Source organism: Montipora foliosa, chromosome 11 (genome assembly GCF_036669935.1).
Source record: "Montipora foliosa isolate CH-2021 chromosome 11, ASM3666993v2, whole genome shotgun sequence".
Lineage (NCBI taxonomy): Eukaryota > Metazoa > Cnidaria > Anthozoa > Scleractinia > Acroporidae > Montipora > Montipora foliosa.
In genome coordinates, this window is record NC_090879.1 from 41,523,546 (window position 1) to 41,548,545 (window position 25,000).

Below are 25,000 nucleotides of genomic sequence, written 5' to 3' on the forward strand. Positions count from 1 at the left end.
AAAATCCCAAAAAGTGGAAAACAACGAAAGAAGCCACAAAAGAGAACAAGCATGACGTGACAAATGGACACGAAAACGAGGCCCAAAGTCCCTGAAAAAACCTAGAGGGGCGGCCAATTTGCAGTCTTCACAAAAAATCTTGATTTCTCGTGCCTGCAAAATGAAAACTAGGATGAGTTCTCTCGAGAAAGCAATTATTGGATGAGTTTGAGCATGAGAGCGATAATTATCATTGCCAAAGTTTGTGTGCTGAGGCGGATAACACCAACTGAGGCCTTGATAATTATCGCTATCATGCGAAAACTGAATCCAGTAATTATTTTATTATGCATATTCCTGAGCTGCACTTGTAAGGACAAGAGGACTAACTCATCCATTTCTTTGGATGAGCCGCAAATCAAAGAATGTTTCTGAGATTGGCAGTCTTTTTTCCTCTTCCCTGCTGGTCAGTGTGTTAGGTGACATCACTTTGCATGCATAAAACTAGTCTCTAGGTATGACGTCAATTCTACATAAAATTATATAAAATCTATTGTCTGCAGGTATGACTTAAGAGAAACAGAGCAAGCAAAAGTTATCTGCCTGCTAATAGCCAATCAAAATCGAGCTGGTGACACCAATGCATAATAATTAACAATTATCGTATATTTTAAGTCCAATGCTGATGATCTGTCACTGTGACATTGGGTTACTGAAGTCTTACATGTACGTTTCAATTCAATTACCGTAAAAACCCCGCAGATAAGCCGCACCCTGAATTTAGCAGCTCAAATTTTGGGAAGAAAGTTTTTCTTGAAAGAAATCAAAAGAAATCGTGTCTTGAGAAGTCTTCTTCATCATCCACTGTTCATCGAACGTAAACTCACTATTAACATTGAACTGGAAAAAACCTCAAAGTCTTACCCACAATTTTAGCACTTAAACATAATGAACATTGTTTCTACCAACTTTGACATAAGATTGATCTTTCTCTGGTATTTGTTGACAGGAATTTCTTTATTCAACACAGTTTTTCCATAGATTTTGCATTGCAACAAGAACGTGAAAGGACCATTTGAAGCTTAGTAACCAGGCATTAGATCGGACGCGAAATGGAAAACTGGACGCTGGAAGCAGCTTGATGTTTTTAGAGTTTACACAAAGCGATAAACTGCACAAAACATTGCCCAGTGTAACAGGGTCTTTATTATTTTGTTCGTCAGTATTTGACACAAAGCCATTAATTTTGTTCGTCAAATTTCTTATCGAAGTGCTAAACAGTGAAGAAACAATGGGCCATCTACCACGCGAATACTCGAGAATAGCGTGGTATTTTCTTGCTCGTGGAGGATCAATTACTGTTGAAGTTACAGGCTTTCATCGACGCTGCAAACAGGTTTGCCTGAGAATGTAAATTCCATGCAGTGTGACGTTTCTGTCGACAAAGACGGTTTAACGCTTTTAGGGACGACAACTGTAAGCGCTGTAATATTAAAGCTTACTCTTACATGAACAACCGCTCTTTTAAGAGCCAACAAACTTACAAAAGCAATGACCAGTACTCCCTTATACATGTAGGTTTGTGTAATATTCATTTACATACTTTCTATAAATGTGTCATTTAACGGATAAAGGCGTTGAAATTCATGACACCTTTTTCAAATTTCCCGCAGATAAGCTGCACCCTCAATTTCTAGCGACGAGTTTTTACGGTATTCTGATTTGAAGTGAATACCTCATCAATCAGATCAATTTTCTTGCAATACTTCATTTGAATTTTTATATTTATTTTTTGGTTGACATAGGTTATATTATACCAGTAAATTACAAGGTTAAACTTGAAGATTCAGTGTCAAATTCTTGCTATTGCATTTGTCATTGAATGGGTTGAGCGTCCAACTGATGTTATGGAGGTCATACACATGTACATTGTAGGTTTGAATCCTGCATTGTGTTAGTTCAGTACTGTTGTCCTTCAGGCTGTTGCCAAGTACATGTACATGTAACTGGCTTATCATATTCTTAGTAGTATTCATAAATTCAATTAAAGTCAATAGGTTAAACCATGGCCATTTTGATGCTGTATCTACAATATTTAGTAGTCATGGGGTTCTGCTGTAATGTCATTTTCTCAACTTCAGTGGGATATGTACTGCTGTGACATTATTTACATCTAGGAAGTATCTATGGTATGCTTCAAATTTTGTCTTGATTCAAAATTTTTTTAACCAGTTCATTTTTTCTTGTTCTTTGTTTCAGGTTATAATAATGATTATTATATTATGACTATTGTAGCTCCGTGAGCGGGCAAGCTGGAGCTATCTCAATGCCCGCTTGGGATTTCTCGCTTGGTCCCGCAAGATCAAAGATCATTTTTTGGTGTTTTATCCCACATAATAAATCCTTTATTGACCAAGCTTATTCGGTCAAGATGGATGGATATTGACCTTGTTCGTTTTTGCGTCTTTATGGACCAACATGCAAAAAAAGACCTTGGCCAATATCCAGCCATCTTGACCTCATGCTTGGTCAGTAACCTATTTTATTTATTTCTTTGATCGTGAGCGGGCGGTATCCTGAGAATCCTGCAATCTGATTGGTTCCGGGAGCGTGCAGTATTTTCCTATCACCTGACCACGGTCATGGTAACCAACTATGCTAAGCGCAGAGTGAAGTTGCGAATTGAAAGAGCGTAGTTTCAATTTGTCTTAATTGTTTTTTGCAATAGAGCAGTGTTATTGTTCAACTTTCACATAAAAAAGCAATGGATTCTGACGAAAACTATCACAGTGAAAGCGAATTTTATTACCCAAACAAAGAGGATAAAGAGAACAACGCTGAGGAAACTCAACCAAGCTTTAAAAAAAGATGACTTTTCCAGTTTTTCTTAATAGTTTCTCCCACCTTCTAAAAATAGAATTTAGAAATAAATAAAAATGATATTCACCGGCCTTGGTCGGTCTGTATTGGGAAAAACTGTGCCCTCTGTCTCAAGTAAGGCCCTCGGCTTGTGGCCCCGGGCCGTACTTGAGACCTCGGGCACAGTTTTTCCCAATACGGACCTCCCGGCCGGTGAATAACATATATATATTAGAGAAAGGAAAAATCAAAATTAGACGGGTTCAAACCAAGAAAAAAAAAAAACCCACAACACTTAAATTAAGCATGTTGCCTACAGTGTATCGTCATGGTGTTGAATTGCCCTGAGCTCTATGTGGAAGGTCTTGATGTTATACGATGTACAATGTAGCTGTAAGAATGTATTTAGATTCAATGAAATATTTAGTGCAAGTTTTTCTTTATCCAGGTGGAGTACCTTTCATATGTTGCTCGTCTTTTGGTCTATATTCGAGACATAAGTAAGTATATAATATTTTGCAAGAATGACCTTTTTTTTTTGTGCGGGAAGGAGGGGGCACTTGGTGTGTGTCTTTAAAATTATGCAGAGGGAGCAAAAGAGTAGGAGGTTACCCTTATTACAGTAACTCAGTCACTTGTTACTGCAGTGGCTCTCATTGGCGCTGCAGAATGAGTGGCAAAGACACAAGAAACAGAGTTTGCTCAACTGCGAGGGGCCTGGCGGGATAAAATGAGAGCCTGCAAGGATGGCATTTTTTCTTAAATGCAGCGCCAGCATTCTGATTGGTGAAAATGATAGGTGCTGTTGTTATCTGCCATAACAACAGGCACATCATTATAGAAAAGCATTGACATGTCAAAAGTGAATCGTCTGGCTGTCAAATTACTGTTGTTTGCAAAGCGAGTACCCTTCAAAATGTATTGATAGCGTTCATGAACACCACCATCCTTGATGTTGGAGCTAGTTCATTAGTTGGGGCAAAGCGTGCAGCAAGCTTGTTATTAACGTTCTTTCAGCGAGTGATCTTACAGTACAGTACAGTACAGTACATGTACATATATGTAGTTCATCATTCTTTAAGAATCAGTTTGAGGAAAAAACAGCAAAGATCAAGCAGTCATAAGGTTTCTTTTATCAAAGCAAGCAAGGTTTGAAATACAACACCTTGATATTTTTCATGTCATTGATGCCATTAGCAGTCAGAAACTAGTGAGAGTTGTTTTTTTTGTTTTAAGTGCCCACTGTTCTGTTCAGCAAGTACCGGTAATATAATTTTGATGAACCACACGATTGTTTTGAAGTTCATTTTTTAATGAAGACAATACAGTACATGTTTCAGATCAGACATCATCCATCGTCAGTTGTACAGTGAGAAATAAAATGAAAATATGCAATAAATAGTATAACAAAGTGAGATATTAACAAGAATAATTAAGGATGAAGGCACAAACCAAAAAAGGAGTAAAAGCTAAGAAAGCAGGCTAATTAGTATGAAAGGGATAAATGAAGATGTTTGACCTGGGAATTTAAGGAAGGCTGCTCCCAAAGGATGTGCGTGGCTTCCATGATTTTCAGTTGGAAGCTTGTGGAAGCAGAGTCTAGAATTTTGAAACAATCTTCTGAACAAACTTAAGGGAGCGACAATTTTCAGAACTTCTCAGGTGTTTAAAGATGTGGGAATGTTTGTCAGAGGAGAGATGTTTGCGGATGCAAGTGGCGAAGTGTCTGTTGGTTGGACCAACATAACAGGCACTACAGCCTGCACATGAAAACCTATATATGACTTGTGATCGCAAATGCATAGGGATAGGATCCTTGACCCCAAACCAACTCCTGATTTTACATTGGGTGAACACCAACTTAATGTCTCTGAGGTCAGTGCAAAAAGTGCTAACTAATTTCTTAATTCTGCATGGCCTTGTGATAGAAAAAGTTGGTGTTCACCCCATGTAAAAGCAAGAGGGCATGTAGTTCCCGGTGTTGTGGTCTGTCTTCTGTGATGTATCATGGTTGGGAGGGTAAATGCTCGGAGATATTAGCTACACCAAGCTACTCTAAAAATCCGAGGGTAAATAAAGATATATGATATGATATGATATGATGATATGAAGAGTTGGTTTGGGGTCAAGGACCCTATCCCTGGAGATTTACAATTGCGAGTGATTTATAGGTTTTCATGTGCAGGCTGTAGTGCCTGTTACATGTATGTTGGTGCAGCCAACAGACACTTCACCACTCGCATCTGCAAACATCTCTCCTCTGACAAACATTCCCACATCTTTAAATCTTGCTAATTTAAAGCACAAAATGAATATTTTTGTGCTGGTTAGGCTTGATACATGTATTCTGTCGCCGCTAGAGACCGATCATTTTCCCGAGTAGCAGCTGGTGATTGAAGCCCATGTTGTGGAAAGTAGACAAGTTAATTGTGACTGATTGAAAATAAGTCTGTCGCTCTTCACCAGGTATGTCTTTCACTCCTATCTGTATCGTTTCAGCTGGAAGATTTCGTTGCATTTTTAAGTTGACGTCACAAACATGAAAAATAGCTTCTGAACTGAAGGAGTGCATCAACATTGAATTAGCAGAAATTTGGAATCGGGAGATAGCGATGACAATGACTCTTGATCGAGGAAAACAGTGCAGTAACAATTATAGTTCAGGATGCAAATATATTTTAAGCGAGCTGCGTGTGATATAAATCAGCAGAAATTAGATAAATAACTTGCTGATTCAATATTTCCGCATAAAAGCTGTCAGAAGACAAAGGAAAAAACTTTGTGCGACACCCGTTTTGAATCTCACAGAAATCATAACATTTGTAATAAGTCCAAGTAAATGTAATTTAAGGGAAGCCCTGAATGATAGCGAGTACATTAACATAAATCCATTCACATAAGTTTGTTTACACTCCATGTAGTGTGCGAGGGTGAAATGTTTTTAAATGTAGGCATGGTGCTTGCAACGTCATTTTAAAGGTGCAGTACAAGGCGACTTACCACAGGCTAATGCCATCAGAAATAAATGCCGGCAAAGTGAAATTATGCAAATTTCGAAATTGGCGACATGTCAAATTTCACCGCCAGTCGATGGGACGCCAATTGTTGTTGAATTACATTGTACGGCTACAAAAAATTGAAAATGCATTCTTTTTTACTTTTCTTTATGGTATTAAATCTATAATTTTCACATAGCAAATTCTGCGATATGCGTACACTTTACTTGATGTAGGCGACATACCTTCTTGTGATGTGTTGGTCACAGTATCCACCAAAACCGTAACCATGGATCAAAATTTGGTACATGTATCTTGCACTATCTATCCACAAAGAATGATAATATTTCCAAGGGGTGTGCAACAAAAATGGAATTCTGGGATGGGAGGAGGGGGGGATGGATATTTTCTGGAATTAAGTTTTCATTTTATTTCTCACTGTACAACTGATGATGGATATTGTCTTATCCAAAACATGTATTGTCTTCATTAAAAACAAAACTTTAAAAACATTGTGTGGTTCATCAAAGCTACAGTTTATCCTACTTTGTGCTGCTACAAAGCCAAAGTAACATAATAATATTATTACAATGTGTGTTCACGAGCTTTTTTCAGTGATAAACCTGTTGGTTGTTTATAGCTTTATGTGAATTTCATGCTTTGTGCTGTTGCTTTTACGTTACCATCATTTTGTTGTGCAATATAATTCCACAACAATTCCATTAACAAAGGCACATATTCATGTAAAATGGACATACTGTACTCATATTGATACACATACAAGTCATGTATGCATGTCAACAACCCATACATGTACATGTAGGTGGGTAAAGTACTGGTACCGGTATGTGGAATGAGCTTACCTTTCACTGCACTGTACATGTACAATGTAGAAGTGACTTTAAATGTCCTAGCAATGTTGAGTGTTCTTGATCTCACTGCCTTTCAAATCCTTCTAAGAACGGATGTCCCTCTCCTGCTGACAACTGTACACACTTTTAATTAGTTCCACGGACCTAACTAAGTGATACTCGATGAGTCTACCATCATCATAGTCATTATTTTGGATGCTACATGTAGGACCCCAAGGACAACAGCCACAACCAAACAATATGGTTCCACAGCCAAATATGAGACCTCAGATAAACAGGCAACAACCCTTGAACTCTGTTGGTGCACAGGGTACCAGTCAACAATTACCACTGCAGCAGGTTCAACAGCCTGTACAAAGGCCTGTTGGTGCCTTGTCTCAGCCATCTATGCAGGTGCCTGTGTTTTTCGACAAGTCGGGATTAACGCGACAGCAGATTCTCAGCCAGCACCTCCAGCAGCCACAACCACAACCGCAACAGCCAATGCAACAGCATCAACTGCAGACTCCAAATATGCTGACACAACCACAGTTAGGAGTTCCACCACATAGTCAAGCTGCACATCATCAAATGACACAGCCCCTTAATGTGCCCTCAAACCAGGTGGGATCACCAATGCCTGTACAACAGCAACCAGTTCTTCCAGGTAAGTGCATGTATGGTAGAACATACAATTAATGTTTCGTCCCGAGGGAAACAGTAACTGTTAGTTAGGGAAAACAAAACTAGCCTCCAGTTTCCTGAGGGACCAGACATGAAGTACATGTACTTTGTTACACATTTTGTGTATTTAGACTTTCCCTTCAACAATCACATGAAAACACTTGGCACAGGCAACAACCTTGGAATTGTGTCCCGGTCGGGATGCATTTGAATTTAATCAGGAGCATGAGACCAAGAATCAAGCAATCCCAGTGCTTGTATGTTGAGTGAAAGTCTTGGTATAATTTTTTATGACAGTAAAAATCATTCAATCTAGTCTTCCTGTTTGGTATACATGCACTGCAGTCGTGAATGTATGTACATGTAATCATGTTGCTGGAAATTTTGGTAAATGTTTCTGAACCCCTTCTCCTCAGGGTTGTCAAAAAAGATTTTAAGTAGAAGGAAAATGTAACAAGTACAATGGATGGTACTACACTTTAGGTCCTGTGGTTTTCCTCTTTTTACTGGCGTAATAATTATTGTCCAGAAAAGTTCCAGGACTACATGTACGTAAAATTTTGAATTATTGCTTACCACTTACATGTACAACTTTAACACCCAATTATCATTCGATGTATTTTGTCCTTCGTTTTCGTTGGCCTAGAGCCCACCACGTAACCTGCAAAAGCTGCCTATAAATAAGTGTTTTGCTGCAAATAATATTCTGCTCAGGTGCAATTGAAATCACGCTCTTGTGAGAAAATGGCAGATCGGTTCCCCGAGCTGTCAGGGAATGATTTAACATCTTTAGTTGATCGAAAGAACAGTGCGAATACTAAGAAAGGAACAAAATTTCAATGTATTTCGAAAGTATGTCAAGGAAAAAAAGGTAGACGAAGAGTCACTCGTGTCATCGACGCGAAGGACAGGTTGGCGAATGCATATGTACTGAAGAGGTTTTATGGTGAAGCCAGAAAAAAAAGAATGGCGAGCTTTACACCAAAGCTTCACTTGTCGGGATACGCTTTGAAAACTGTGAAATTCTTCAGCTTTGTTGATGCCTAGTGGTATTGAACATTTGACTGTAAGTACAATTTGAAGTCTTCAAATATAATCATGCTGAGAAGGAACCCAATTGATTGGTGCCATTACTCGACTCTACAAGGCAGCTCGGGCTTATGGCTTCTCGGAAACAAAAACAAAAAAAGCAAACTCGGTGATCGAATGATTGAACAATAATAATATTATTGACCTCGGTTATTGCAAAATATCGTGATTTGTCAGTGTCTCGCAGATCAATTATTTGCCTCAGTTCGGCTTCGGCAAATAACTGATCTGCTCGCCACTGACAAATCACGATATTTTGCTCAACGTCGTCCAATAATTGCATTTGCATTTCTGCATTTCAAGACATAAGAGGTTGATAACAATTCATCATAATTTACAGTGTACAAGGAAGTGATCAAGTTATGGCTTTTTCTCGGGGCATATCTGTTAATAAGACTACCGCACTTGTTTGAATATTTTTGATTATTATTCAACACATTGTGACAATGTCCAAATATGGTCATAGCGTGCTCAATATTTGTCATGCATACTCAACGTATATCCTGCGATGTATGTAATTTTGTGTGTCACGGAGGAAAATGGTAGTTTTTCCAGCTTTTTTTTTCAATAAACGTAGAAAATTGTGACCTCTCACGCGAAAACGTACACTAATGAACGACTTTCCGTGTATGACCGAATTCTGTGTGGTAGCCGTGTGGCACCCGTGAGGTTTTAATTTTAAGCTGTTCTCGCGGCTTGGCTCACTTGTGCAACCGACCTGGTCAGCCATGTAAAAAGATGCCCACTCGTTCGCTAGAAAAGTCCACTCGTTTGAACCAGGTAGGCAACCGTGTGATAAAATTATATCACATACCACACGTTTGGAGAAGCGTCCACTCGTTCAAACAACACCGTAAAACCAAAAACGAATCATTCTTTCAGATAATTATGCGTCATACAGTGTTTCTTGTTTGATCACTCATCGCTCGATCGATTGATTTTGCATCGAATCTTATGCTTGTTATCTATATTTATTTATTTATTTTGTTGCGCTTCAAAAAGTTTTTTTGGATATTAGCGAGAATCACAAGGTTGAGTTCTGCACATGTCAGTTCCAGGAAATTGTTTATATTCAACAACATGACTTCCTCCGAAAACTGCTACATGTAGCAACACGGACCATTTTTCACACCACAAGACCACCCACATCCGTCTCATGAAAACTTTTTTGCATTGGCGATTATTTCTTCATTTCCAAGCACGTCTTGATTGCATTCCACCATGATAACATGAGTTGAACTGATTGTTGTGTTACCTGTCACATGATTTTTCTCTTTTGTGCTATGCAAATTGGAAGGCATGCGTTAATAATGCGAATAATATTTTGATCTTCACGTTTTTCCCAAGTGATCTCTCCAGGGTGATGAAAAAATTATAATCTTTTTCGCAGATGAAAAATAAATGTTAAGCTGTTGGATTGGTTTAAAAAAAAATTTCCTTGGAATTTCAGTGCTCTGACCTTTCCTGGTTTGCGGCTGTTTTGTTTGCTGATTTTGATGTCTTATGACTACCTTGTTAAACAAAATCATTATTTTCATATTAGTTGTAATGTTAGCAGTTGACTGCTGACCTTTACGAGCTTCTGAACTCGTGAAATTCTGTGGGCATCCACATAATTATTGACGTTGAAAGGGAATTAAATTTTCTTATTTTCTTAATCTCATTGTTGTTTGTAGCCGTGATGCTATTAAGATGCCTGTTTCATTTGTTACTCATTGTGGTGTCTCGGATTTTCTTAGCACAGTTTTGCGCTTTTCATTTTTAAGGTCAAGTTTGGTCTAAATGACTATAATTTTTTAAGAGCTGTTTGCGTTAACCCGTGAAATAAAACTTTGACCCACTTGCGCCAAATTTTTTTCGAGCTGTGTAAAATTTTCGGATTTCTGAGAATTCGTTTGGTCATGTAGTGCCACTTGTTTACTCGACTTTTCAAGCCGTGATCAACCCGTGAGGGATCCGTGTGAAAAACCTGTTTCCCGGAAAGTCGTTAGTGTACGTTTTCCTGTGAGAGGTCACAAAGTTATTGTACTTTGTCATCAATGTGTTGAATGATCTTGTGGAATATTGCCTGATTTTAGCCAACTTGGCCTATGGCCTCGTTGGCTACAGTGTAAGTATCAGGCGATATTCCGTGCGATTTCGCAGGATAATTGTTAAATAATTATACCAAACATGCTCCCTTGCCACACTGTGTGGGAGTGACAACAGTCTATTTACAGAAAATAATAATACATGTAAGTTGATGAACCTCTACCAACAGCCATCTTCATTCATTGATGGTTCTCTTGCAACAGCTATGCCTTTCTATTTACAGTGTAGATTGTGCTAATATTCTTGGCTCTGTTATTTTTAGCACAACAAACCAAGCATCCAGTTCCAGTGAGAATGCAACCTGTGCCTTCCCCAGTTGCACCAACCATGACCTCTACATCTATGCGAGCACCAACTCCTTCGTCTGCTCAGCATTCCACTCAGACCAGTCAGGCTCCTGTTGCCCCATCACCAGCCCCTATTGCTGCATCTCCAGTCATGCACCCTTCTCCCTCTCCTCAGGTAAGTCCTTGACTTGTGTACATTTACAGAGCTTTACACTAAGCTCTTAGCATGATTTTACCCTTTAAATATTATAATTGTTTGTTTCATGTTTAAAAACATTACCTTTTCCTGTGTCATTTCACTCATCAAGTGTTAATCAGTAAAATTAATGAATGTCATAACCTTATAAGGCTTTTATCAGCGCAGGAAGCTGTACTCTTAACCCGTCTCTGCTCACTTTTTGAAAAGAAGCATGGATACACGTACATGTAATTTGTACATTAATTAGCACTCTTTGATGAAGTTTCTGTTCTTTTGATGTACTTCTGGGGTAACTTTTCCGGTACTAAATTGTTTACAATAAGTTAAGATTTTACTTGTCAGTAGCCATAGTGATAAAGTTGAACTCTCAAAAATGCATTAGTTGAGTGTTTACTTGTCCAAGAATAGTAGACCTATGTTGAAATGTTGTTAGAGTTCTTAGGAACACAGTGCTCTTCCCTTCTTGGTAGGACCATCATGTTCATTTCTTGCAATGGGTTTCTGTGTGTTGTTGATGATGACGAGGATCATCATCATCATAAAGACACTCCAACTCACACAGCCTTCTCTTTCTAACACCACTCTAAGCAATTCCCTTGGTAGACAGCCTGTGTCCCCCTGCAGTTGTGAGATGTACCGTAGTGTACACTGTGTGTACAACACTTGAAAAGTGTTAACTAAAGTCACTGTGTTTAGCAAGATAGTCATTACCTATCCTTTCCTTGGTCTTCTCCTTCTCTGTCCATGTCATTCAATCAACCAATACACCAATCAATAATTACTTTTTATCAATCTTTATTTTTATACACACAATCAAATTATCATGATAATTATATGACGATTGTTTATCCTATGAATCGTGTGAATTAGCCTACATGTAGAATACATTTAAAAAACTTAACTACCAAAGCTAAAGAAAGAAAATTAATACACTGTGAAATAAAACTTTGAAATTAATTTCCACTTACATGCAGTAAAAATAGTCATTAAAAAGCTTTCCCATTGAATGAAATTTTAAAGCTGTTAAAACTGTCGGTTGTAAAAGATCAACTGCTACAGTGTACCTTAAGTCGTCATTAAATACAGAGTGGGGTAAAGGTCTTCTGAAAAGCAATGTGGCTTAAATTGCAGTGTTGTTGACAACCACTTTCCTTCGAGGATTTTCATGATGGTGTTGAAGAGTTCCTAAAAAGTTTGTCTTTAAGTGTTTTGTAATTGTGTCATTTTGCAGCATGGTGTAGCGGCATCACCAGTTGCATCCTCTTCAGTCCCTACTCCTGGTACAATGAATGTTCATTCACCAGCATCTGTACTGAATCCTGGTTCTGTTGGTGCCCCTGCAGCCAGCCCCGCATCACTCAACCCTGCTGAAGAACAGGCATACTTGGACAAGGTGGGTGCAAGAAGTTTGGCTTAGGTTTTGTAGACAATAATTATAGCTCAGAGAATGGTGTATTGCGTAGCTTAACCACAATTTGACTAAAAATGTATTAGAGGTGTGGCAAGGAGGCCTACTGCATGTGGAAAGGGCAAATATTAAAAAGAAAAAAGCCTAAAACAGGAAAGCCGATTGGATACTACATTGTAGATCCTTAACTTGCAATGGATCAAAATACTGAAAAGGGGGAGATATTGAGGAAGAGCCCCCAAACTGATAAAAGCAAGTCTGGGCAACGGTAGCTTATTTATTGCATAACTGAAAAAGTAAACTCAAAAATGCACAAATCTAAATTTCCCAATGCACGTGTCCTTCAACAGAAAATGGCTGAATTTCACCTCTGATACACGTACACTATACATATAATATTATTTATATCACAAGGGGTCTGGAATAAAAGGTGTATTTTGTATCATGAGTTGGGTTTTTTTATTACAGATGAAAAACGTTAATTCATGTATCCTCTGTTCAAACCATCAGCTGCAAGAACTACAACCTTATGTTGAACCACTGAGTAGAATGATTACCAAGATGAACAGAGAAATGAGAGATAAAGGTACATGTAGTTATGGCTCATAATCATGTTTTACGCATAACTAGGCTCATTGATCAAGTAAGACTAGGAACAGTCTGATTAGAGTGTAATGTGAAGTGCTAAGTATCTACCCCATATGAACCATGTGAGCGTTAGCCCTACGGATGGAAATGGGCCCACACGAGGACAGAGAAAAACTCTGACCAGGGTGGGAATTGAACCCACGACCTTCGGGTTAGATCTCCGCCGCTCTACCAACTGAGCTACAAGGTCAGACGGGAGCAGGCCGTGGGAACTGAAGATCTTAAAGTCACGGCAATTAACATGTACGAGTACAAGTAAGGATTACGTTTTTGCAAACGTTTTCTTTGTCCTTGTGTGTGCGCATTTCCATCAGTAGGGCTAACGCTCACATGGTTCCTATGGGTTAGATACTTAGCACTTCACATTACACTCTAATCAGGTAAGTCTGTTTTGTATTTTAAAGCTTTTTACAAATATTGTTCATGAATAATCTTTTAAAAATGCGTGGTTACCCCCAATTTTCTTTTTCGATTTCAATAACACTTGTTAAGATCTACATATCCCGCATAAGAGATCACTCACTTCCCCGCTAATACACAATGTTTGTTTGCGTGCTTACATGTACCTTAGGTGCATGTTGTCATGGTTGATGTTTTATTCTGGTTCTCAACCCTCTGCCCCAAGGAGTTTTCATCTAGTTCTCAAGTTTGTCTTTCTCACCGAAAATCAGCATGTATTGTAGTTTTACAATACAAGTTGAGTTGATCGATAACGGGCAACGGGCGAAGGAGAACTGAAAAAAATCAGAGTCCTAGGCGGGAATCGTACAGGTCACATTCTGTACCCATTGAGCTACTAGACCTCCAAAGGAGTTAGGTCGTTAATGTAGGTCCGAATCAATGCGTCCCGCTTGCTGAGGCTCTACAAAGTCCGGCAAGCGCCTCAAGTTTTTATTACAAATATTTATTGCAAGTAATGTTCGCCCCGTGGAGGCGCGGTGGCCTCATGGTCAGTGTGCTCGACTCCGGACCGAGTGGTCCGGGTTCGGGTTCGGGTCCTGGCCGGGGACATTAGGGCCCTTTATACGAGAGAAAATAAGCCGCGGCTTACTCTGGCCACGGGGTACATAATACGGGAAAGGAACTATTTATACGAGTATAAACTCCCCGGCCAGGATAAGCCGCGGCTTGAGAAAGCCGTGAACGCAGATTTTGTACCATTTACACGGGGTGTTCGCGTCTTATGCAAGCCGCGGCCAGAGTAAGCCGCGGCTTATTTTCTCTCGTATAAACGGCCCTATTGTGTTGTGTTCTTGGGAAAGACAGTTTACTCTCACGGTGCCTCTCTCCACCCAGGTGTATATAGAGATTACTTCATGGAAAATGCGCGCGTAAGATTTTTATTCACGAGTTGAGTAGTATCAGAAAACAAGCGAGTGAGCGCAGCGAACGAGTGAGTTTTCTGATAGGAAACGAGTGCATAAGAATCGTACAAAGCATTTTCCATGCTATAATGTGTTTATTTCATAGGTACTGAGGTTTCTTTCGTGGTAGTGTTTGATAGACAAATTTATTTCGCTCAAATGGAGTGGGGCGATGAAAGCAATGAACAATGGTTTAAAATCGCCCAACCGACAATTTATTCAATAAAATTTACTTCACGTACTGTGTTTCAGATATTCCAAAGTGAAGAGTGTTTTTAGTTCGTCACTTGTCAATTCTACCGGCGCTTTGGGTTTATTTCCCTTGCCTTGTTTCTTTAGTTGTTTTTGTTTGGCCTAAAGAACCTCTCAAATATCAGGTCGTTTGTTATGCTTGCGGAATAGCCCTTTTTCTTCAGTTGTCGTTCCAATCTAGCCACTAAACTTCGAAGGAATTTCGGCTCGTATTCATTGCCGTCTTTAGTGCGGACGGAGATGATAAATTGGTTGATGTATTCAGTATTCATTCAGCTCAACCACTGGAATAACTTCCATTTTCCTGTGTTCGACCTTCGTTTTCAAACTTCGTTCAGGCAATCGTAGATCTCGTTCGGTTTTTTGAGCGGTATTTCTGTGTTCTTGATCTAAAAGAAATTCCTCAACTGAGCAAACAGAAGCAAACCATCCCTCGGCTATTTTTGAAGGCGCACGGTTTTTGTGCAACGGCTGTCGGATGACGTTCCATTCTATACGTTCATTCATCACTAGTGAAATTTCGTTGTTCGCGTTTCTGATTGGACGAACGATATTTCTTCACAGTGAAATTTTGTCGTTCGTGTTCCTGATTGGCAACATTTAGAATCAGTACGAATTTTATTCACTGTGATTTTCGTGGATAAATCTCAGTACCTATGAAATAAAAATGGATCCCGTCGAATCTAATGCTGCGGGTAACCCTGCGATGGACCGGCATCCCATTCAGGGGGGAGTAGAAATACTCCTAGTTGCTTCATGCTACAGAAACCGGAGATAAGCGCCGGCCTGATGGACCTTCTAGGCTCGTAGCAGACTTTACCTACCTGCCGTTTCTTTTAAGAAAAAGGAAACCCATCCAACTTATCCCATTATCCATCCCATTTTACTCAAGGTAAAATTACCTAATTTTTTGTCTCAGAACATAACAACAGGGAGCTGCGTAAGCTGAAACATCTACATGATATTTTGACGAACCAGTCAAACAGGTTTGTGAAGAAGCTGTCGAAAATTAATAATCAAAATAGAAGCCTAAGTATAATGTGTCAAGACTTGTAAAGCATCCAGTAGTGGAACCGTTCTTTATTGACATGGTCAAGTGACAAAATTTGTACTTGTGTGTGTGTGAGACAATATGTTTTCTCAAGAATAATTTTGTTGAAGGATGGTTAAAAAGCACTGCTTTCTTGGAACATTTGCCAATGAGTCATCCACATACCATGAACTTATTTTATTTGTATGTTATGACAACTTCGATATAAAATACAATGCCTTGAACTAATTTTACATGTCTTGAAGTTAGGGCTTAAATGTGAAGGGTTGGTCAAGGAACTTGCTTGTTGAGATAAATTGCTGCAAAAGACAACAATAACATGTCATTTCCCATCACTTCCAGGATTCGATTACAAAGAAGAAAAGATACATGTTGATTTTATGAGTATTCGTGAAGTACACTCCTTGCAATTTTTCAGGGTTTCTCTGCAAGCTCTAGAAAGGAGTGGAAATGTTCTCAAGAACATTATCAAAACAAAACCAGTGAGTGCTTATTATACCTGTTATTATTATTTTTCAATATAGTGAGGGTGAAAGCTGACTATAAAGAAGTGTACAGTTTGAAGTTTCATTAGGCGTGCAGTTGTCAGCTGCGGTGTTTTTCATTTTAAGGAGTCGAACCGGTAACTCGTACCCACTCGATTGGTACCCAACTCCCACTCGATTCGTACGCAAATTTCTGTCGATTTGTAGGCATACCCAGATGAATTGCAACTCACTAAATTCACTTAAAGATGATACGGTCGCTTTAATATTTCTCAATTGACTTAATTGACTTAAATATGCAGTTAGCGCTCCATTTGTGATTTACTTAGCACAATGAATATACATGTATATGAGAGTGGGTTTATTTCCACCATCATTGTTACAATTGATGACCAATCAAAATGCCTCTGTTTAAAGTGCCCCTGTGACCAAAAAATCAATTCATATTTTTCTTTGGATTTCAAAACTATGTTAACAAAACACTAAGTGACCCACGTTTTAAGCCTTGATTTCAAAAAGACACCTCTTTATTTTAACTGTAATTTTCCTAATTAATGGTCCGCCATTACTAACATGATGTTCTTGAGAGAGCTGGATCGAGAAGAAAATGACGTCAAAGGCTCACTAGTTTAAGAATGCAATACGTGTGTTCGCCGCAGAATTAATATGCAGCACGGGGGTTTTGGGCTTTCAGACATTTAAACTCACGCTTTGCATATATAATAAGCTGCGTTCACACGCTGAAATTTTAAGCTAGTGAGCCTCTGACGTCACTTTTCCCTGGATCCAACCTTCTGAGGTCCAATCGGTCAGTTTTGAACGTGAGTAATGGCGGACCGTGAAATCCAAAACTTACACTCAAAGTAAACGGCCTTTGGATAAAAATCAAAGCTCAAAATTTTGCCAGTCAGGTGTTAAGCAAACACACTTTCAAAATCTGAAGGAAAAAAGGAAGTGGTTTTTTTATCACAGGGGCACTTTAAGAGATTCTAATGTCGTTATAAAAGCAAGCCAGGTTACGAGCTGCTCTAGTCCAGTAGAACATTTCGCAGCTTTCGTTCGCCGGCAGATTCCAATAAACGTTCACTTGTCGTGACCCCTTGCCGGCGCATGTTTAAAAACAAAACTTTTCGTTGCAGAAAAATCAAAGAAATGTGATGAGCGCATCATAGCAAGTTTGAAGAGAAAATTTGTCTCTGAAGAGAGATTATTTTACCGTTTGAATCAATGAATTATACCCAGTAGAACCAAAGATATGTTTTTTTTTTAATTGTTTGCTATGATGCGACATTTACAATCATCTCGCCGGCGCGTGCTAAAAAACAATACTTTTCCTTGCTAAAAAATCAAATGTAATCAGCGCATCTTAGAACGTTTGAAGAAAATTGTCTTTTAAGATGGCTCGAGCTAGTTTTAAAGCTTTCAAGTAACGTTCTTATTAGAAGGTTTGGCAATGTTATAGTACCATGAGAAACACCAATTATTGCTGAACAAGATGCGGCCATTGTGACGTAATAAGTGACCATGGCAACGGGAAAGCCCTGCAATAACACCCTTTATTTTGTCTTGAGTTGCACATATCTCATAACAAACCCAGTGACCCCCATTTTTTATTGCTGGAAAGTGATTAGAAAGCCAAGATAAAACTTTCTGCAAAGTTTAAAAAACTCTGTTCAGCGAATTCTGAGCCACCCTAAATTTGAGATTTTTAAGGAGGCTCTGATTCTGCAGGACATATATTTTTGAAACTTTGCAGAACGTTTCATTTTGGCCTCCTGGTCACTTTTCAGCATTGAAAAATGGGGGTCACCGAGGTTGCTTTTGAGATATGAGAAACTAAAGCCAAAATATAGGGTGTTTTTGCTGGGCTTTCTCGTTGCCAAGGTAACGTATTATGTCACAGTAATGACCGCTTCTTGTTCAGCAATAATCGGTGTTTCATGTGGTGCCATAACATTGCTGTTACGTGATACAGTGTGTAGTGTTAATCTTTTTTAAGAGAGTGTCTCTTCAAAGTGTTGAAACTGGTTAGAGTCACCTGAGGAGGGAGTATTTTACCGTTTGAATCGGTGACTCCAAAGTTATGGTTATTTCGGTGTTTGCGTTCACACAACAGTAATTACAAATCATCTCATTCCACGATGGCCTCCCACCGGCGCGTGCTAAAAAAAAATAAAAAAAAATAAAAAAACTTTTCCTTGCAGGAAAATAAAAAAATGTGAAATCTTGTCTTTGAACAGAGAGCATCGTACCGTTTGAATCAGCAAATCATGTCTAGTAGAACCGAAGATATGATTTTTTCAGTATTTGCCGTGACTCAACATTCAGTCATTCCTCGCTGACGCTCACGAGAAAAAAACCAAACCTTTTCCTTCCAGAAAAGTACAATAAATGCGATCGGCACATCATAGAAAGTTTGTAAAACAATCTTTTCTTTGAACAGAGTGCATTTTACCCGTTTGAATCAGCGAATTATGTCCAGCAATTTTGTCAATGTTTGCCGATCCATAATATCGGGCCTCTGCAGTTTTTTCGTGGTTTGTGCCAAAACGCGAGCCCATTAGTAAATCGTGCTTGATTGCAATTGTGTCCGAAAACTCCTGCGGTAGTCTATGGTGAAATGCTTTATGTATAACCTTTATTAAGACAAGCTTATAGGGATAACTAAGCGGACGCCAACAGGCATATTCAAGAACATGTGATGATGTCATATCCTTAGGTAAATTGAAAATTATTCTCGCCGCCCTACAATGCAGTCTTTCCACATAATCGACAAGATCCGCATTTAAACAGGACCCCCAAAAAATGAGGCCATAAGTTATCGATGACAATATAACCGTACAATAGAAATTAATGAGGACTTCTTTTTGTGAAAACCCAGACCTTCTTATTAGATCAAGTTTCTTTGCAAAACTCTTCTTAAGATCGGGCATGTGCGGAACACAAGTAAGTTTGTCGTCGACATTCATACCTAATAATCGAGATTTATTACCCACTCAATGATATCAGTGCTCATGCTGATCGCCATCGTTGGGCCTATAGCACGAGTTTTACTATTAAATTGGCATAGCCTCACTTTTTTCGGAATAGGGAGTAAGACGGTTTAATAAACACCAATTGTAGAACTCGCTTAAGGCTTCATTTGACTGAGCTACCGCTTCATTTGCAATTCGTTTGATGCAATAAACAGTGTCATCAGCATATAAGTAGACTGAGCCTGATATCACACTTTCAGGTAGTTCGTTAGTAAACAAGAGAATAGTGTTGGTCCGAGCACCGATCCTTGTCGTATACCAACGGATACTGGTGGAGTATCAGAAGCGCTTTCGTTACCGACTATATACTGGTTTCTCTCTGTCAAATAACGGGCAACCCAAGCCAGTGCATGGTCACAAATTGATGATGGGGGACACTATCAAAGGCTTTAAGACAATCCACGAAGGGTACTGCTACTATTAGACCCATACCAATGACTTTTCGCCATGTTTCAGTAAGGTGAAATAGTAGTGGTTTAGTCAAATACATGTACCTTGGTCGGAGAGCTCATTGTCTCAGTGGGCAGATCCGCCTGGTGTTGAAAGAAAAACTACAACGGATTCAACGGAGAGTGTACCTCAGTCCTGCAGGAGTCAAAGCTTTTTAATGCGTTAGATGAATTCAGCAATGGAGACACGTCGCTAAAGCAACTTTACCGCTAGTATAAGTTGATAAGCATTTTAACGATGTTAAAGTAGCGTAGCGTATTCTTGTCCACGTTTTCCCGTCAGTATTCGTGAAACACAAGCCAGGTTTGAACTCCGTCAAATAGTGCACTGTCTTTCTTATGAATTCACTGCATGTAAATGCCATATAAATACGCATCATATTTTCAACAATGTTAGAATGAAATAATTTTTAAGCAAATAAATAGACTTTTCTTTTCTAAGACGCGATGATTCTGTCGATTTTGTGTGCATCCGAAAAGTCGGTAACTCAGTTTGTTAAATACAGTCGACTCACGATAACCCGAACCTTAATTAAAAACCTGCAGAGAGAGATTCTAGCTATGGGAATTTGAAAACTAATGACCAGTCGGAAGTTTGAGAATTACTTTCAATGCAGGTATAGGCATTAGCGAGGGCTGGAGTTATTGCAAGGCGAGTGTAATTTTTAGATAGAGAAAACTCCTATCTGTGGTGGTAGAAATTGTCATGATTACTCGGAGAACTACGTACAAATCGACAGACAACCGGGTAGGGGTTGATCTAGAATTGGGTATGAATTGAGTGGGTCCGAGTCGACTTGGGTATGAGTTGACCGGCAAAGGGTCCAATTTTCCCTTTTGCTTGTTTTAACGAAGGTACGGTAGCGGTTAAATGATCAAAAGATGTGTAAGCCTTGCTAAACGTAGACATCTGCCAGGCTGGTAGAATTTATCCGGGCATGAGGTTGTCCTCAAGTTCCCATCTTCGAATTTTATTGAAAGGAGTCCAAATATTTAAAACATTTTGTTGTGGAAGGAAGGCGGGTGTAATCCAAAGTCTGAAATCAAATTTCAGAGGATGTTATCTGCCTCGATCTTTAGCCTCTTTAGAGGAACCTCTCTTAGATCGAGGTAATTCTTCACCGATAATATGGTACCGAGCCACATCCAATGATGGTCAATAAATTGATATTTTAACAGCCATCAGTACCCACGCCGCCAGCTCCTCCGACGCCAGGTACTACATGCAGTACTTTCTCAAGCACCCTAGCACCTACAGTCCCAACGACATCGATTGACACTATCACCCACCCACAGGCCATTTGCAAACCACTGTATGATGCTGTATCGAGATGTGCTAAGTCTCCTATGCTAAGTCATACTCTACAAAGAACATTCTCTCCTCTCCTTCAAACCATGGAGGGTCCTCCTATACTGTAAGTTGGCTGCTTTATGGTGAACAGACTTAACTGATTAGAGTGTAATGTGAAGTGCTAGTTTTGTACCCCAAATGAACCATGTGAGCGTTAGCCCTACTAATGGAAATGGGCCCACACAAGGACAGAAAAAAACTCTGACCAGGGTGGGAATTGAACCCACGACCTTCGGGTTAGATCACCGCTACTCTACCGACTGAGCTACAAGCTCAGACGGGAGCAGGCCGTGGGAACTGATGATGTTAGCCCTACTAATGGAAATGGGCCCACACAAGGACAGGGAAAAACTCTGACCAGGGTGACTCGAGCTGCCACATCAAACTACATGTACAGCTGCAGAATTAAAGTAAATACCATTTTGTCGCTAAATTAGTCTGGTATGTTTGTAGCTTTTGGTTTTTGGTATGTAAATAGAGAATACTTCATGGAAAGTGCGGGTCTACGGTTTTTACGCACAAGATGTTGACATATCAGAAGTTTTTGGAAAAAATCTAAATTTAGTGCGACGTTTGCCGTAAACGCGAAGTTACATCGCACTAATGTTTCTGTTTCTTCGACAAATTCCCCGATCTCGGCGATGGTGGGTGATCATTCCCGTTGTAAGGAAACTGAAATGTGTATTGTTAGAGATGTCGACAAGAGTGTTGGCTCGTTATTCATCCTACATGTTGCATCAGCCCAGTCTTCTTGCGCCATTTTGAAATAAATCAGTTGGCGTCCGGCAGTTTCCCAAAGGATAGCATTAGATAACATCCGCTGAAACCACCTTCCTTTTCCTTTGCGGTGAAATTACAGGAACTAACTGATTACTTGCTTGGAAATAAGTTTAAAGATGAGAACAAAGAAAGGTTTCAGAAGATTGAGAGACTCGAACCTTACGTTCAGAGTCAAACTAAATTTCAAAGTTTCTAACTTTCAAGGGAGGTACACTGTACTCCTTAAGGTTAACGGTTTTAAATCGGTGCTTAAACTGAAAATACTCCAGGTCTGTGGCAATGCACCGAAACATTGTTATTTTCTGAATTGAATGTTTATCTTCTCAGTTCTGTACTGGACGATCGAGATTTTCCTTTCATATACTCAGTCCTTAAACTATTAGGAATTTACATGGTGCAAAAGGGAAGGAATGGTCTCGTGAGGGCTTGGGGGATGTTTTGTAATGTTTCCCTTTTCTGAAATCTCGGCAAGAGCTGGAACTTTCGAGAACAGTAGAATCCTTTATCGTTTGGGATTTTGCCGACATACGAAAAATGGGCGTCATTTTTTCCCATGAAAGACTAACTACCAGTTGAGTAATAATAGAAATAAGTTTTTGCATCAAGTGGAAACTCGGGAAAAAACCCGAGTCCCAGATGGGAATTGGAACCGCTGACTCTCCGTGATCTAGTTGGATGCTCTAACCACTGGGTTAATAGAGACTCCATGGTCAACAAGGGTGAAAGACTAATTAAATTCTGAATTGGATTTTATCAGGCCATTGCCCCCTCCTGCAAAGAAGATCAAACTAACTGATATCAGAGAAAAGAAGTGCACTGTACCACATGTGTTGCAAGGAGAACTTGCTAGATTACGCAGCCGCTTTCAAGTGAAATCAGGTGCAACTACAGGACCAGTACACAGTAACACACTGCTTCATTGTTCAATACGTAAGTAGAATTCCTCACAAAGACAAGTGTTTATTCAATTTGTGTTAGGCATATCTCAAGTCTGTACTGATCTTAGAAATAGCTTGAACCGAAAAAAAATAGGAGGTGCGGACAGGGAGGTTTTCAAAAGAGCCCTTGGAACAATTGAACATTAAGTAAGTTACTTTTGGCAAACAGGTGGTTATATGTGTCCGCATAGACAGGCGCGTTTTGCATGAGGCGGAATCGCACAATGCCATATTATTGTGCTCCGATGGTTGCGGACATCAAGAGAAACCGACTTCCGTCCCCCATTTTGTCGCATCCGCGGTTTGAAATCTCTCTACTCTCTCCTTCAAGAAGATGCTCTGAATACGTAAAGGTAAATATTTGCTTGTGCCTTAAGCTTGTGCCATTGTCCTTGTGCAAATCCCCAGATAATCCTCGGTTTTCCTCAGTTTGTTGGGAGCGTAAGATAACTTTAGAATGACTGACTTTGGTTTGATTGTACTTCGTTCATCGTTTAAGATGATCTGAATCTGCCAGCAGTACCACCGATAGAGATCAGTGTCCCGCAGAACTACCCTTTCTCCAGTCCTGAGTGCAAGACCGCCAACTACAGTACGTGTCGTCGGTTATTAGGGAGCTTAAGCACGCCACGTTGTAGAGACGCGGACGGCGTCACACAACTACATTTATATTGTAAAGTATATTTCCCCTATTAGAGAAGTATAAAATTGTGGCAGACACCACTGTCGTGGCATTCGAAATGTTCTCTTCAAGTTGCTGTCCGCTTCTCAAAAACGCCGCGTGCCTTAAGCTCCGTATTAATTTGATTAGAGATGACTTATGATTTACTGCATCAGAATTGTAAATGTTGTGTAACTGCAGTACAGTGACCTCAGGGTTTGGAACTTAAGCCTTGAGACTCGGGTAATCACTATGCGTTTGTGCCAATCAACTTTTGTATACTTATATAAGTTTTTTTAAAATTGGAGATGTTAGGGATAGGGTTAGGGTTAGGGTGTAGAGCTTAGCCAAAGGAAAACACCGGTTTCCGTTGTTTCGTGTCTGATGGGATAGTATCTGGATAAGTGACCATCTGGGAATACGCCGTTTTGTACGCTAAAGGAAGCCAGGCTCTCGTTGTGGCTCTCACCTGCGCTTCCCACCTCTGGCATGTTATGGGCTGAGTTTCAGTCGATCTCAACCCCCATTCGAGGTGTTTCTCCGGGTACTCCTGTTTTCCTCCCTCATCAAAATGAACTCCCTGCTAATTACGTCTGACTATCTGTAAGATACATTGAATGGACGAGCTCTCAACTGGCTTGATAGCTCCGTTGGTCGATAAGTCCGGCGTAATCGTAGGCTCGTTGGCTCAAATCCGTTCAAGCCTGGATTTTCTCAAGCTTTCTTGCAACTGTTTCAGTTGCTTATCCAACGTCGGTGATCTTTTCAACGTTCATTTCGGGGTGCAAGATACTTTGTAGGGGGTGGGGATGAGAGAGGGAAGGGGACTTCGTGTCCTTTTGTACTAAACACCTCAGTTTATTTCTTGAAATCAATATTTGTATGATCAAAGTGAAATCCACCTTGTTTTAAAGAGTGCGTCTTTTGGGGCATATTCCGATTGTTTCAAAATCAGAATATCGCCGGAAATTGTACATATCCTTCTGTAGCCTTTGCGTTGGGGATTTGGTAACTTGTCATTATTGTGAAACAAATAATGAATGATTTGCTAATTAGCCAGTATCAAAAATACCATAATACTCGTTGTTTGTCCCTCCAGTATTTGCATAAGCGTTGTTTTTATTTTCTCTTGTGACTTAAAATGGTCCCTACAGAGACTGGAAACAATGCTTATGCAAAATTTTGGAGGGACAAAGAGTACTATGGTATTTTTGATAGTGGCAAATAATCTGTCACTTACGTTATTCGCTACGTATTCTGGGATCGCCAGGGGGGCAACATTGCAAGACACTAGAAAGAAATGTACAAAAGAATTTGTGTCTTCGTCAAAATCAGTGATATTGGAGGTGTTTGTGCGTAAAAATTGTACGTTTTTGTGTGACTACTGCGATAAAATCTATCGATTAACACTCTTTCCGGCTTGCGTAAGATCGATTGTTAAATCTACAATACTCGTTACATTTGTTGGAACACCCATCCCCGTTTGCCCCCTACTACACCGAAAAATGCTCATATAACATTGAATTGGGGGGAGAGGGATGTC

The 25,000-nt window shown here is 39.6% G+C and overlaps 1 protein-coding gene across 1 annotated transcript in view; it reads left to right on the plus strand.

Moving 5' to 3' along the window:
* Positions 1 to 25,000, plus strand: part of LOC137975686 (mediator of RNA polymerase II transcription subunit 15-like) — a 33,003-nt gene that overhangs the window by 1,794 nt on the left and 6,209 nt on the right. The window contains exons 3-12 of the mRNA XM_068822840.1: positions 3,287 to 3,338; positions 6,915 to 7,352; positions 10,812 to 11,011; positions 12,267 to 12,428; positions 12,954 to 13,029; positions 15,627 to 15,693; positions 16,177 to 16,240; positions 20,907 to 21,142; positions 22,616 to 22,788; positions 23,296 to 23,388. Of these exons, the coding sequence (XP_068678941.1) occupies positions 3,287 to 3,338; positions 6,915 to 7,352; positions 10,812 to 11,011; positions 12,267 to 12,428; positions 12,954 to 13,029; positions 15,627 to 15,693; positions 16,177 to 16,240; positions 20,907 to 21,142; positions 22,616 to 22,788; positions 23,296 to 23,388 (1,561 nt within the window). The remainder of the gene's footprint in view (positions 1 to 3,286; positions 3,339 to 6,914; positions 7,353 to 10,811; positions 11,012 to 12,266; positions 12,429 to 12,953; positions 13,030 to 15,626; positions 15,694 to 16,176; positions 16,241 to 20,906; positions 21,143 to 22,615; positions 22,789 to 23,295; positions 23,389 to 25,000) is intronic.